Source organism: Colius striatus, chromosome 7 (genome assembly GCF_028858725.1).
Source record: "Colius striatus isolate bColStr4 chromosome 7, bColStr4.1.hap1, whole genome shotgun sequence".
Classification (NCBI taxonomy): Eukaryota; Metazoa; Chordata; class Aves; order Coliiformes; family Coliidae; genus Colius; species Colius striatus.
In genome coordinates, this window is record NC_084765.1 from 13,360,675 (window position 1) to 13,376,360 (window position 15,686).

At 34.8% G+C, this 15,686-nt stretch overlaps 1 protein-coding gene across 11 annotated transcripts in view; it reads right to left on the reverse strand.

Moving 5' to 3' along the window:
• SOX6 (SRY-box transcription factor 6) overlaps positions 1–15,686 on the reverse strand; it is a 366,925-nt gene that overhangs the window by 56,665 nt on the left and 294,574 nt on the right. For all 11 annotated transcript variants that reach the window (XM_062000290.1, XM_062000283.1, XM_062000284.1 and 8 more), the window contains 3 exons: positions 8,704–8,853; positions 4,670–4,850; positions 1,847–2,037 (listed from right to left, as the gene is read on the reverse strand). In XM_062000290.1, the coding sequence (XP_061856274.1) occupies positions 1,847–2,037; positions 4,670–4,850; positions 8,704–8,853 (522 nt within the window). The remainder of the gene's footprint in view (positions 1–1,846; positions 2,038–4,669; positions 4,851–8,703; positions 8,854–15,686) is intronic.

The window sequence follows — 15,686 nt, forward strand, 5'->3', positions numbered from 1 at the left end:
AGAAATCTTTTCATTATCCTTATAGTGTGTTATGTATTTTTAAATGTCAAGCAAATGAAACTAATAAAATATATTTTAGATAAGCATAATTTTATAAACTCTTAATACTGATCATAGGTGAGACATTTTTATAACTTGGGCTTTAGTTTCCTACCTCTTAGTCAGTGAAGACAAACATTGACTTTACAATTAAGAGCACTGTCTGAACATGGTCTGCTTGATCAGTTCTTAATTTCTATGTTTTTCACCGTATCAGACTGTATTAAATGAGTTTTTTAATGTTGACATTTAAAGAAAACCAGAAATAAATATTTAGCCTCTGAATTTGAATTGTAAAAGTATTGTTAAATCTGGGTGGCAACAGTTTAACAAGTCTTTTTAGCAGACACTGAGACATTCTCTTGTTTCAAGTACTGTAAAGAACCTATTAAAAAAACCCAAAAAACTGTAGATTAAAAGGTATATAACAATCTTTGATGAGTCTGTTTACAGCATTTGTTTGCCTTTCCATGTCTTGCTACAATCCACTTACTCACTGATTATTCCCTTGTGGGTTGAAAAAAGATCATAGCATCATCAAATTCACGTTTTAAGCAATAAATAATATTCTGCTGAGTCTTATACTCAACCTGGACCAAAAAAATATTCTTGTTAGTATTTTGAGTATACTATAACCTTCCCTTCCTCCTCCCCAAGATACAAAGAACCTACCCTCCAATACACTGATAAATTATAGAATTTTCATTAATGAATGATACATATTGAAAGCTACCTGATTTTCCATGTATTTATTTTCTTTAGTAACACTAGTTGCTTTACAGACTAATGAATGTGTCAGTTTTCTTTTTATTCATTACTAAATTGCATGATCACAGAATCACGGAATCTCAAGGTAACTGTTTTTATTTGCCAATGCCATAGTGATTACTGAGATAATTTTTTTCCCTTTCTAGTTAAATGGAGTAAGTATTGTACTATATAACTGATTTTGTGTCAGTGGTGAAAATAACTTGTGTGCTGTATTTTTTGCAGTATAAGACACCTCTAGGGAAGCAGAGAAGCATTCTTCATCAAAAGGGCTCAGCCAATTACCTGTTTCAGCATTCACAGGCTCTGTCATACTCTCAGATACTTGATCTTGGAGCAGATCTTGCAGACCTTGGAAAGGCCACAGAGTAGGCCAACAGAGATACAAAGAATTTTCCAAGAGACTTCCTTGTCCACTGAGCTATCCTTAATATCCTTCAGATATGATCCTATCTTGGTATTTGTACATTTAATGATGACCTCATGTCTAATGCTGATCACATTCTCTAATCACTTTCTCTCATAAACTATTTTACTGTATTTTATTGCAAATCACAGCCAAGATCCAACAAAGAACTCAGATTTCCCATTGAACCTAAGAGTCAAAAGCACTAGTTTGAGCCTAAATACACTGCTGTTTCCGAGTCACAGATTCAAGCACACTCTCAATAGCATTGTAATACTCCACCATACTAGTACATAACTGGCCTTTTGGCCTTTGTGCCACAGTTATCAATCCAATCATTCTCAAAAGCACATCTGAAAATCTTGACCACAAAGAAAGGTAGCTTCTACCACTTCATTTTCCACATTGTTACAGGCGTGCTTACAGCTTAATCATAGGAGTGCACAGGACTGCTCTTTTGAATTCTGTCATGTAAATGCAGAGAAGTTTGTAGTACAGCACTGTGAAGTGACAAGGTGTATTTAGCACAAAATCAGAGATGGCTAAAAGCTCTGAAAGAAATTTTATATAAAAATAAGAAGCCTTTGCCTGAAAAAGAAGAATGAATGACTGTGTGGTAATGGGAGACATTACCTTTTCATTCCTGCAGTTGTTTAGACCCATGTTATTCATGGAGGGCAATTTTCCATCACCACCATGCGGCTGCTGTTGCTGCTGCTGCTCCCTTTGGATCTGCTCTCTCATTTTTCGAGCCTCCTGAATGGCTTTCATTACTGTGTCCTGGTCCCCAAATAGGGCAGGTGAATTAAGACTGGAAAGAATATCTGTAAACAGAGAACACACTTAGGTAATTATCCAAATTAGAATCCAGAGTAAGTACTTGTAGTGTTAGAGCTTTACCCAACTAACATCCTCAAAAGGAGGAGGAGGAGTGGCAATTGTCTGTTTGAAGGTTCAATCAGTCTATAGAAGTGATTGATTAGCTTGTACACTTCTTTTTGCTGTTATAAATGCAGCCACTGAAGTCTTGACACAGCCTGATATTGAGGTGTCTGAGCATATTCATGGACTCAAAGTTCAAAGTTAAGACAACAATATTCTGAAGCTTAACTAGGAAGCCTTTGAAGTATTAATAATAATTAAAATGAACAAAGTAGAGAAAGAAGTCTTGCTTATTTAGCATGAAAGCCTGCATCATTTTTTGGAATTTATTTATCAAGAGAACAAACCATCACTCCACACATTTAACTTTCAAATTCAGAAAGACCATCCACAGTTACTTTTGAGGGTCAGATCTTGTTATCACTTTAACATGAGTTACAAAGTTCCAATTGGTAATGGAAAATGGCTTCATTTCTACCACTCTGGACAAAGTAGAAATTTTTAAACATGTGTTCCTGTGTGACCAAGGTGGACCTCTGATCTCTAGAGGTCCCTTCCAGTTCTTACTATTTTAAGATTCTATGCATGACACTCACAGAAAAGATTCCTGCTGAACCTTTAAATGCATGCTAGAGGTAAGGCTGAATACTTCAGATACAGTTCCTGATATGAGACAGCAATTATTTGTTGACAGGTTGTTTTGTTTTGTTGTGATGAAGCTTTAACTTGGTCCACCTGTTACTGCATGAGAGTTCCTGCATGCGAGTATCCTCTATATCACAAATGGATAAATTTGTAAATATTATGCTAGCTAGGACATTTTCAGCAACCAAAGTTTGAGCATGACTTGTGCATCTGCCTGACAAGAAAACGTCTTTTATATATGCTCTGAATTTGTTAGACATTTATACATAGTCTGCTATGAAGAAAACAAAAGCAACAAAAAACACCAAACAAAAACAAACAGGCTAAGACTTGGAATTCTCCTTCAAAAATAATTTTCATATTCCTTTGACTTCATTGAAGTTCAGCTGAGTAAAAGATAGAAAATTCAACCTTGAACAATTCTGATGTCTTTTAAAATAAAAAAGGGTAAGATTAAGGATTTCTCATGCTTTATCCTGGAAACCAAACACTTGGTTTAATACTGTGGTCTACATAAGAAGAGACGCAAACTGTGACGTTTTGAATGGAATATTTTCTGTCTGAATGATGCACTCTTCCTCAAAATAAAAGTAATACATTACAGTACAATCTTGCTCTTGCTGGGTAAATTTTTCAATGGTCTAAAGTAATTCAGCAACTAAGTTCCATTTCAGAGTCTAAATAAGTTTGGAACCCTACTTGCATGACTTTTATTGAGGCTTAGACTCCCAGTCACCTAAATTGGTCATAAAAATGGAGAAAAAGCTTCTACATTGTCTGCTAATTTTTGACAATGTTTCTCTGGCTTCTTCTACACTTAAGGATTGAGAGGAAAAAACTTTAAGTCTTTCCATGAAAGAATAGTCACACCTTAGGCATACCTTCTGTAGCCATTTCTCTTGGCAATTCAATGGAATTGAACCTTGACACCCGATGGAATGGTCTGTGAATTCAAACTGATGTGCTGCTTTCTAATGTTAGGTAATGCGGTGATAGCTGGAAATAAGTTGACAGGTAGAATGTCTAGCTAGCTGCAGAAAGTAGCTTTCAGAGATTATGATGTTCTCACATGTTTTGGTAATGGAACAAATCATAATTTTTATATAGTTAATGTATGTATTTATCATATCTGTTCATTATTCACAAGTGTTTCTATATATTTTACAAGTACACTTGAGCTACGGATTGTGAATAAGTGGTCTGTGCTAAGTATTAGGCACTGTTAAAATTTACTATTTGAACTTTCAGGCTGATCATTTGATATATTTTGCAGCTCTTGATTCTATTTCTTGACTCATTAAGGTAGTCATACAAAGTTTTCAGATTAATTTTGTTTCATTACTTAATAAGCTTTATTTCTTAATTCAAGAATCTTGAACATAGTTCAACAGTTCCATATTTGCAACATATGAACTAAGAAAAAGTCTTGTCAGATCTGTGAACAAATAATAAAATGAACAAATAATAAAATAAACTGATTGGATTGAAGCCTTCTATCTTTGTTTTTAAAAACATACATTCAGCATATAGTCTTTGTAAAATGAAATTAATACTCAGAATGCAGAGGATTAGATTACTTTTAGAATATCATTCTTGGTAAAACTAATGGTATTTTTTGTGTTAAATAGCTGAAAATCACATTCAGAATTACTTTCTCACTTGGCTTCTGGTTTACTGTAAACCATGGAGAAACTAAATGTTCCATGACTCTGGTTCAACAAACTGCTTCATAATTTGTTTATTTTAAGGTATGTTACACTGTTGCATTGCATGTACATTAATCACAGGAGCCTTTATGTGTGTGTCTAGTCAGGTGCATGGAAAGATACATTTTGTTTGTTTAATCCAGAGGTCAAAGTTGAGGCTGAAGTTGAGATTTCATATGGAAAACTTGACAGTTTTCTCCTTTCCCTAGGACAGATTAGTTACCTAAAGAGGATCCTCTTCCCAGAGATCCACTGAGGGGGCTGGGGATGCCGCTCTTGTTCGTCACTGTCACAGGACTGCTTTTACTAGCTGGGAAGAGGTTCTGTGTTGGAGATGTTGGAGATTTGACAGGTTCAGCTGTTTTGGGTCGGGCTGAAAGATTCAGTGGCTGGGCTGCTTCATCCTACAGGAATGTAATGTAAATAGTTATTAGAAAAAGACAAATGAACACATCATTTTGTGAGCAGCAGTTACTTTACACCTCGAAGACAATACCACTTTCTCTAGCAATAACAACAAAAGAAGCTAATTATCTGCCTCCTTTAAGATTCAACGAAAGGAAACCTCATTAATTTCTCTGTGTTATGCTTCTATTTACATTAACTATGTGGCTGCATCGTTCTTTTTTCCAAATTAAAATTTGAATTAGCTCACATTACAGCTTAATTTCCTAATGTGTTCTCAGAGATCTAAATTAACCTAGGGCATTCACAAAGAATTATTTAAAATTTCCAGAAGCTCAGTAATGCTTTTGTGTTGGTTCTATTTGAAAAGTTTCTGGCACTATAAAAATAAGTTGTGTAGCTTATTTTTAAATGCATTAGAAACTAAGGAATCAGAAGTACTTCTATGAAAGAATCATTTGGAAATCCTGACAGTTCTTTGGCCTGCATGTAATGCTGCTGCTAACTTATACATTCCATGCATCTTATTTTGAGTGCATGTTTTGTTTAGTGAAATAATCTATGCTGTCCCCCCATAATAGAAGACAAGAATTTCACTGAATTAAAATTTCTTGACTTACTATGGTAATGACTGAATACTATATGCATTACAAAACACATTTTATTTTCTATTACTTAATTGTGTATCTTTTACAATACTTTACAATTCACATGTGCCATATATTTCTAACAGATTTATGTAAAATCAACTTTTTTCCATATAAATGCTGTTCTGCATTGTTTGATATTTCTGTAATTATTTCCATATTCTGTAGTTATTTCTGCCAGACTCAACCTTTGGTGTGTCTGTATGTCTCTTTGTGTAAAGACAATATTTTTAAAGGATATGTAAATCTAGTATCAACATTTTTTACACCTTTTGATAATTTTCATACACAGAAATGCTCTCTGACATATATCTTGTTTCAGTGATATAGGAGAACAACTCCATCTAAGAAACACAACTTTTGGAAGGAGACACATTCAAGCAATTAATGTCTTTAATTACGATAGATATTCACAATGTAACTTTCTTCCCATTCTTTGAGCTTATTCCTTTTGCTCAATATGTTAAGCAAGATATAGCATTTGGAATTTTCGAAACAGGGATTTTCTGTAATTAAAGAGCCTGATAAGATAGATCTCTCATTTAAAATATGCCTAAAGCAGAATTATGCTGGATATAAGAGAATATCATAGCTCATATTTTTAAACACTGCACAAAGCTTAGAAATATGGCAGAACACAATAATACATTACATTATCTCTTCTTTCCCATTCTCCTTACTGTCAAGCAGTGATATAGCAAAGTACATCTATTATACACAATGCATTAAACAGGAAAAGGTATCAAACAGGTATTTATAATGCCATCATATCTCAGTTTTAAACTGTTTCCATAAAACTGCATGACATTTTTATTGTTCCTGACCTTGCAGTGTGCACAAATGTCCACACCTGTTCAGAGTCCAAGTGAAAGGAGAAACACAAAAGTGTAAGGGACAGAGTACTTGTGGGTTGTGGCCATGTTTACATGCAAGCTGTTTCCTTGCACAGATACTAAGCTGCATCAATAAACTTCTGTGAGAGTTCAGAGCCCTATTCAGACTATGAAGTTTGCCAAACTAGGTACTGTGAGCATGTACAGATACAAATCCATGCTATCATGTTCAATTTGCAGATAATTTTCTGTCTAGTATTGATATGATTTTGTGAAAAAAATCTGAAACCCGTAAACACTGCCAGATCCTGTTTGTTTGTATTTCATAGACATTCTCATTTCTGCAAGGCATCTGAAAAGCTGGAAAACATTCTGTTACTTTAAAAAACTCTATCATTACTTTATGAAAAATCTGACTCCCGTAAAAGCATTCCATTAATTTTATAAATAATACATGCGGTTTATCTAAAAACTGTTTAAATACAGAGAAAATATAGAGAATTCATTAAGGACTGCATGACCATCAAAACTGTCATGTCTTGAAAACATAACAATGTTCAGACAGCACATAGGTGTTGCTTTTATACTAATCATCTATTGCTTCATTAGCCATTGGCATTTGTCCACATGAAGCACTTGCATTTTACCTCTAATATTTTCAGTGCAATAATTTGCTTAATAAAAAAAACAATATTAAGGTTTCATTTTTATTAACATATATTTCAGTCCATTGAAGTCAAATTATGTAGGGAAACTCCTGAGAATTTGTATGTGGTCAGTTCTGTAATAGGACTCAGCTGGCCACCAAACTGAAATGATATTGGCCTTGGTTCAAGGAGATATGTACTTGAATTTAACCAGGGAAAAATTTACTCATTTTAGTAAAGGTTTGGTTTGGTGTAGATCCATTTGGCTCACTCATGAAATTACTTTGTCACATTAAAGTAGTCAGTAGTATATTCTCAATACCATAAATCTCCGGTGTTAGGTACCACTATACTATGACAACTTTGCTGAAACAGTTGGGCTTTGCTTTTGGTGGCTTCTGTATAGATCATAACAAACTCTATACGTGGTAAATTTCACTGACTTCTCTCAAGCCTGACATTGGATTACAAGAGGTAAAATATTAGACTAATACACATCTAGAGTTAAGTAAAATGAACACTTTGCTAAATAAATGTTAGATCTGGCCATAATGGAACAGTTTTTATTTATTAGTATACTCAGCCTAGCAAAAAAAGTGTCATAGGAATTTATCAGCCCACGTAGAAATATCTACTCACTCACACTTTACCACAATGATTGATGATAATGAAAAAACGAATGATATTTTACTCTCATGTCAAAAAATGAAAAAAAAAAAAAAAAGAAACCCTACCCACCTCAAGTGACTAAAACCTTCCCAGGCTGATTTGAGCCTAGTCACTGTGTGCCTGTAAGGTATCAGCAGCTAGCAAAAAAAAAAAAAAGGGCATTCTCTGTCTCACCATGAAGTCACTATATGCCCTGCTTCAGATCTGTTTTAATAGCTTTGCATTTATAGTGCTATCGTTCAAACTGGTAAAACATCTGAATGTTGGTGATATGTTACAGCTTGAAGTAAATTGTTTCTGAGCATATTTGGTCTTAGGAAGTTCAGAGCAATCAAAGCAAATCACAGCAATAGAATCCAACCAGTTCCACCCAAAGGTACTAGCTGCAGCACAGATTTCAGGGGGTGCACGATGTTCATTTCAAGCTGCTGGCAAATGCCATGTTGTAGCTGCCTGGTTCCAAGCAAGTGAGAATAAGCAGGCACAAGCAGTCAGTGATGGCACAAAATCAACAAGGAGCAGCCCGGTTGTCAGCAGCTGTGTGAAATCAGCAAAAGTCAAATCAATCTGCAGTGACACAATGTTTTCCCCGGAGTCCTGACTTACATCTTATTTTCATGTGTGGCTTTTTCCAAAATTCTAAGTACAGCTAGAGATTTGTAAAATAATTAGATCTACTCTCTCTCACTCCAACTATATAAGCTAGCACCATATTTTAAGATATTCGAAAGTTCAATGTGAAACAATTCATGAAACGGATGCCATTTATTCACATTACCAGATTACAAACTGAAATCTTGAAAATATCACGTTTTACTGATGAATCTGTTGTGCTGGTTGTGGTAGGAACAGGGACGCCTGGTATTTTTGGAAGCAAAAAGTGAATGCTTTCTTTTCCCTTCTCTAGACTGATAATACAGCATTAAAAATGAACATTTTATTTGAATATTTAAGAACTTTCATGTGGCTCAACTTTCAAATGTAAAACATTTATATAGACCATTTACTTGCACTGCCTTTTTCAGACAATGGCTTTTTTTCTTTACTGAAAAATACCTTAACTTGAGTTACCGGGCTGGTCCCTCTCTTCTCATTTTTCATCCCAGTGGGTGAGAGTGTCCCTGTCGTATTTGGTGGCTGTGGAGTAGATGGCATTTTGGCTCCAGGAGAAACTTGCATGCTTGCCAGTTGAGCTGCATACAGTTGCTGGAAGACAAGAAGAGATACAAAATTCCTGCAAAAATCCTAAAAAAAGAACCTGTCAATGTACATGATTTTTATTGCTCTGCTGTTTCTTCTCTTGAAGGAATGATAGATTTTTTTTTCAGCACTTTCTTGTTTGTGGCTTCTCCCTTTTTGCTATGTTCAAAAAGACAAATAAAAAAAAAAAAGACTGAAAAGCTCCCCCAAACCAATATCTTTTATTCTAATTTACTTTTACCTGATTTTTTTTTTTTTTGCATCTTGATAATGGTACCTGTGGTAATAAGCAAAAGATTATATCGTGTTCAAATATGAAGAAAAGGGACAAAACTATAAGGCTTTTTATGAATACAGAGGTATAAACACTTGTTAGAAATTACAATGCTTCAAGTCTTTCTCTTCTTACCCAGCAACTACCCACCAACTCTAGAACCTCTACCGAGGTTCTTTACTACCAAAAGGCCATTCTGCATCTTCTCTAGGCAGCAATGAAAGTTAAAACAGACAAGAGAATATGTCTCCATCTTGGTGTACAGTGATTGTTATCACTTGTTTAAATTCTAATAAGAAATGTAGACCTTTAAAAACTCCTGTAAATAGTGATGACAATACAGAAACACCTTCATGGAACTTTTCAAAAAGTTTAACTGAAACATAAGACTTGTAAATTAAAATTAACTATTCCTATTAAAGTGTTTACTGAATAAAACCAAACAGCTTTAATTTCCTTCCAGTGACCAAATTTAAACCCTCACCTTGAATTAGCATCAGCAATAATTCTTCTACCCTAAACAGGGAAGATCCCAATTCCTTTTCTACACATAAATCTATATAAAATTTGCCTTATTAGTGAGAAAAAAGCCAGGTGGTTTGTATGTAATTTCCAACATTACTATCATTCAGATGGACAAATAAAAAAAAATTACAGTAATCAAAAGCAGACCTTTCAGCACATGTAATTAAATGAAAGCTTAATAAAGAATAATTTGTGAGAGCCAGATGTGCTTATGTCATAATTGTTGCTTTCTTTGGAACAATTTTTCTAATATAACAAGCCTCCACAGAAATGAAAGTTACACAATACTGTAAGCTCAGTGACTCAGTGGCTAGACAAATGCAGGGGGGCAGAGTCAGAACCCTGTGTGACAAACGACAACTCTTGTTTGTTTGGGGTTTTTCACTTTTTGTTTGTTTCCTGCCACCCTTTTTCAAATACCACACAAAATAGGCTACAAAAGAATCATAGAGTAATATTTTGAAATGAATGGTGTTTAAACATTTTGGCTAAGGTACATTTTTTTTCCTGTGCTGGAAAACTAGTAAAACTGAATACAGAAAAAATTCCAGCTTTTGGTGACTCCTGAAGAATGAAAATGAAGCATTGTATACAATAGTGATTGAGTTTTTTTCCCCTAATACTGACATTTAATCACTTTTTGCATATACTTCAGGTAAATCTATGCTTGCATAATAGGATGCTTTGCTTCTATGAGAATAAGAAGCACATTTTGCAAATTCCTATATGTACATACTCAGCTCAGAAATAATCAGGCATTGTACTATGAAAGAGATGATACAATAAACTTAAATACAGTTTAAAGACAAAACCCAAAGATTATAATGGCTTTCTCAGTGTTCTTTACTTCATCTATTAAAATCCTTTTTTTTTTTTTCAAATAAATTAGGAACATATTTAACATCTGTTTCAACTACTTGAGCACCTGACCACCAACATTGGGCATGTATGGCAAAAGAGCTTGTAGTGCAGTTGGCTGTGACAAGTAAAGGTATGTTGATCATCTCTAAAAGCTGCAGTACACAGTGTAGCTGCAGGTACCTCAAGATCAACACAAGAAGACAGATGCATGACTGAGGTAAGAGGAAGGCTCTTGGGTGACCTAGTATCCAAGTCACAGCAGGACTGACAACTGTCCACAGCACCTAAAAAGGTGTCCAGTGACTAGGAAAATGTTTGATTTCAGAAACACAAACATCAAAGCAGAATAAAATTAGAATATACACCCCTTCCCCCACAGTGTGTTGAGGGCTTTATTGACTGTGCTGCAAGTACTGTGAGGAAGAAATATTCTTAAAGGGAGTCAGAAAATAAAGGAGTTTTTGTCATTTGTATATATGTGTGTGTAATTTATCACTGAGTAATTCCAAGGTCATAGTGCTGGCTTTAGCCAGTTATTGTTTAACACCATAAAAGCAAATTTAAAATTAAGTAACATTAATTAGCTTTCTGGCTTGCTTAGACTTTAAAATGAAGCTGTTCCACAAATGAGTGCATATCTTGCGAGGATTTCCACTAGCACTACCAATACTGCCCTGCAAACTGGAAGGTCGTATAACTCCTTTTAAATAGTGGTTTGCATGGGGAGATAGCCACTCTGCAAAAAACATGTGCCCATCATCATTGCAAATACCACTGTTGTGGCTGGAAATGGCAGTTTAGGACCTCACATTGGGATAGCCACATTGTGAAGCTTTTATTTGCAAGATTAAGGGGAAAGAAAAAACCCCAAACTTTTATTCAATGTTGATTGTTAGCTTTTAATGCTCAAAAGCAAAAGTGTCAATGGAATTTTGCAATTGAAATTCTAACCTACCGGCTATCAAGTAGTCACTAAAGAAAAATGGACCTACCTCAAACACATATCTTCTTTTCAATGTATGTCTACCACATAAAGAGAAGAGTCTTTCATAATCCTTATGCCAACCACAGACTCAGAAGGCTCTTGATTACAAATTAGATATTCAAAACCATCAAGTATTCATGATTGTTTTAAGAAGCCTTAAAAATGTTTATCCTGTTTTTGTTTTAAAGGTCCCTAAGTTAGATTCTTACAATCCAGTTTGCAGCATCTAAATATAGTGCTGATTTTGTGTTACTGAGTGCTCCTGCATAGTTAACAATTTTGGAAACCAGGTAACTTAAGGTACATGAGCAAAGATGTAGTTTTACAGTTTTCCAAACTAGGTTTCTTCTAATGTCATGGTCTGTCACTGAAGGGTGGGATTTTGAGATGATACAAGTCTCATTCAAGCCAATGACAATTGAAGCCTCTCATTTAGGCATCTATGAACTTAAAGGCTTACCAAATTAAGCACTTGCTACTGAAACTCTATTTCAGCTGTAATCAATTAAAAATCTGAGGGAAATTTATGAAAGTTGGAGGTCACTGATTCCGAATGATGTTCATCTCCCTAAAATTAAAATTACAGATGAGTGTAAAAGTGCTGTACTCAGCATGCATACAGCACAGCACAGGCATATACTGATTTTTTTACCTGGAAACAGCAGAATTCATACTAAGGCTTTGCTACAGCTTAGAGAAGAATTGAATAAATACCAAAAATAACAATCCAGGGGTAGTGGTGGTGATATTTGCTGCTTCAGAAATTGTCTATGGCATTTGATGAATTATTCCCATTTCACTGTTCTAAAAAGTACCATCCACAGACTAAAATTTTTCAAAAAGTCTATGAACTAATAACAGAGCATCTTAACTGATCTAAATGTTAAACCCTTTCTTAACGCTAAGTTTCAAAATGCCTTTGTGAAACATTTTCAACACACAGAAGGATAACTGCCTTTACTGCCAGTGCTCATTCATGCCTGGCCAGAAGATAAAGGCCTTAGGCTTCCACATCTCTCTTACAGGTCTCAATGGGGTTTTTTTAGAGTTTTTCAACTAGTTTTTCAGACTAGCTTTCAATAACCAAGATTCCATCTTTAGCTTAGGTCTCTTCCCCATATGACTCTTCACTTGCACATAGGCAAGCTCTGGCAGATGAAACTGAGTGCAGCAAATGAGTGCAGAGAAAAGTTTTATATGTATCAAATGTCTCTTTTTTTTTTTTTTTGTATTTTGAGAATCAAATATTGCAGAAACAACACACAGTGAGGAAAACAGAATGGGCCTTAAATCAACACAGCTAAAGAGAGATTTGCACTGACAACAACTTGCCAACTTTGTGACAGGCTCTTTTGCCACCTAACACAGAATTATGAAAATCATAACCTTCTTACCAGTGGCTTGACAATGACAGGTCTCATGGAAAAAGTTTGCTTAGAGAATATATTTCAATAAAGAGAAAGCAATGAACTGCTGCATAGGAAAGAGGCAGTTTCTTCAAATATACAAGCCCAGACAGGAAAAGGAGAGAGGAGTTGTACTTGTATATACAAGAACATAAAGGCAAGGCCTAGACATTTCAACTAACTGCTATGGTGAGGGAGAATTTGGTCTCAGCGGTGGGGATATAATCTGGTTGCCATTCTTTGCAGCAGACTCCTGAAGAAACTATAGAAAAGCCATATGTGAAATACAGAGTGGTTGCAATTGTCAGCGTAGCAGATAAAGTGCAGGTGACTGGTCTAGAACAATAAATTGCAATGTGTATACTTAGAAGATGCCCCAAAAAGACATTCAGTAGAAGGCATCTTGATTCAAGTAGAAGAGATCTGTTCTATTAACATTTATGCTTCTATTTTCTTTTACTAGAAGATCTCTGACCAATATGAAAAGGCATTCTCCTTTTTCTGTTTGTATGTTATTTCTCCAGAGGTGCTAGAACTTAGGAGGTTTTGTCATTTTGGTTTTTTTTCCTCAGAAACAAACACTAAATTTTATGGATCCTGATTAATTCTAAAGTTTTCCGTTACTAAAAATGCAAGTTCTCTGTTATGTCTTCAACAAGTACATTTGCTACAGTAGATGAAACTGAACAATAAAACTACAGAGAATCAAGTGAGAATCTTTATTTGTCAGCATTTGAATTGTGCAAAGCTGAAATATCTTATTTATAGAGATGAAAGTTCAGCTGTTTAGACAATGAGTAATTTTGTTTCTAAAGATGAAAAACTCTAAGGAGTGACTGCAAGTGCTGTTGAAATCCTGCACTACAAGAGGTAATGCAGTTATTTTTTTCATCATATATTTAGTATGTAGCTTTACAAAGCTGCAATGCCAGTATTTTCCGCCTGAGTGTATAACATGCAATAATAATACTTAGAACTGTCTGATCACAAAGGCTTTTTACAAGCTCACCAAAATCAGCAACATCTTTACTATTTCCAGAGCACATTTCCAAAAAGAAGCTCCTCAAACCAAAAATCCCACTGCCAGTGGGACTACTTATTTTTAAATATTGGCATAGAGGTTCTTGAAGTAAGATTGATGTCAAACAGCTTAAAAGAAACAGAGTCTTCGTTTGAAAAAGTTTTCTTCTGTTTGGAGTTTGAATTGATTAGTGATCAAACCTATGTTTTGTGTGTCATAGATCACAGTTAAGGAAATAAAGGTAAAGTTCTGGCCTGAGTTCTGTGTCACTGGTATAGCCTTCAGCAGTTCAGGCAAAGTAGCCTTTACAAAAGGCAGCATATCCTACTCAAAAATTTCACATACATCTTAATGTAAGGGTAAGAATTGCTTCTAAAGTAATATTAATTTTACTTATTCCTTCCTGGTTTTGTATATAACTGTCATTTTCTGTATTGGTGTGTCTTTTGCACCAAATACATTCAGTGGCTGACATTGCAGTTGAGACCTCTCTACAATAGCACCAAGGTAAGAAATCTGTTTATTGGCTTGTGTGTATATATATATATATATATATATTTAAATCACGTGGTTATTTCTCTCTTTGCTTTAAGATTGTTTTTATGCAGATCGCTAGAGAAGTAGGTTAACAGAAAACATCAACCAGAAACACAAGACGGACTAAATAAGTCAGCAGCAGCTTAACCATGTGGCAAACCCAGGGGCAACTCAAAGGCAGCTACTACATGGGGACTCTGCCAAGAAGCCAGAACCCATCACCAGAAAACCATCTTCCACAGTTCAGTATCTGTGTTCTAGCAGGGCTCTCCACAGAAAAGGAAAAGCAGGGGGAGGAGAATGAGAAGAAAAGGTACATATAGAATAGTTAAAGAAAATGTACATACATGTGAAAACAATCCCTATTTGAATTTTAAAATCTAAAACTTGGAAAAATCAAAGCTTTTGCTGATAAAAACAAGATCCCTTCAAATTGATAGCATATTTTATGCTATAAGTGTCCATTTTCTTTTGTTTTACAATATATTTGTGCAGGTTCTACCTGTTTAAACAGTTAATTTTATAAATTTGTTTCGATAAAATTTAGATGTCTCAGTAGGATTTTCTGAATATGTTCTAGGAAATATGTTAACAAATCAAACTAAGGAGGGTTTCATAGATCTGTGAGTGCTGTGGACCAGACCATCCTCTCATTTTTGTGTGTCATCACACAGATAATAGCAGCTTCCTATTAAACAATCAACAACATGAACTAAACACACAGGTTTATGTTAAATGGTTATTCTATGAATACATCTGAAATGACAACTATCAAGTACAACTACACAAAGTTGGAGTAAGAAATAGGGAAAAGCTGTTTAATGTAGAAATATAATCAATAATAAATAACACACTGTAAATACTTCTTTTTCTCTACAGAATCCAAGTGTCATAATATATGTACATGGTTTCTATTTAATAGCGTAATTCCTTCCTTTCTCCTGTTTGTACATGCCTAACCTATCCACGGTGGACATAACATTCTGATTTTAAACACTCATTTATCACACTACTGCAGTCTGCTCATTGTAACAGAGTATGAATAGCCTCTACTTCTTATAATAATGTACCAAATACCTTTGCAAAAAGGCATTAAGGTGTAATAAGAACAGGCAGCTAATGATTTATCATAACTAATGTCATAATAACAGAGTGTTGCAGTGACTATTTAACATACTTGCTGGCTAATGTGCTCTCAGATCTATTAAAGCACAATATGTACCAACTCAC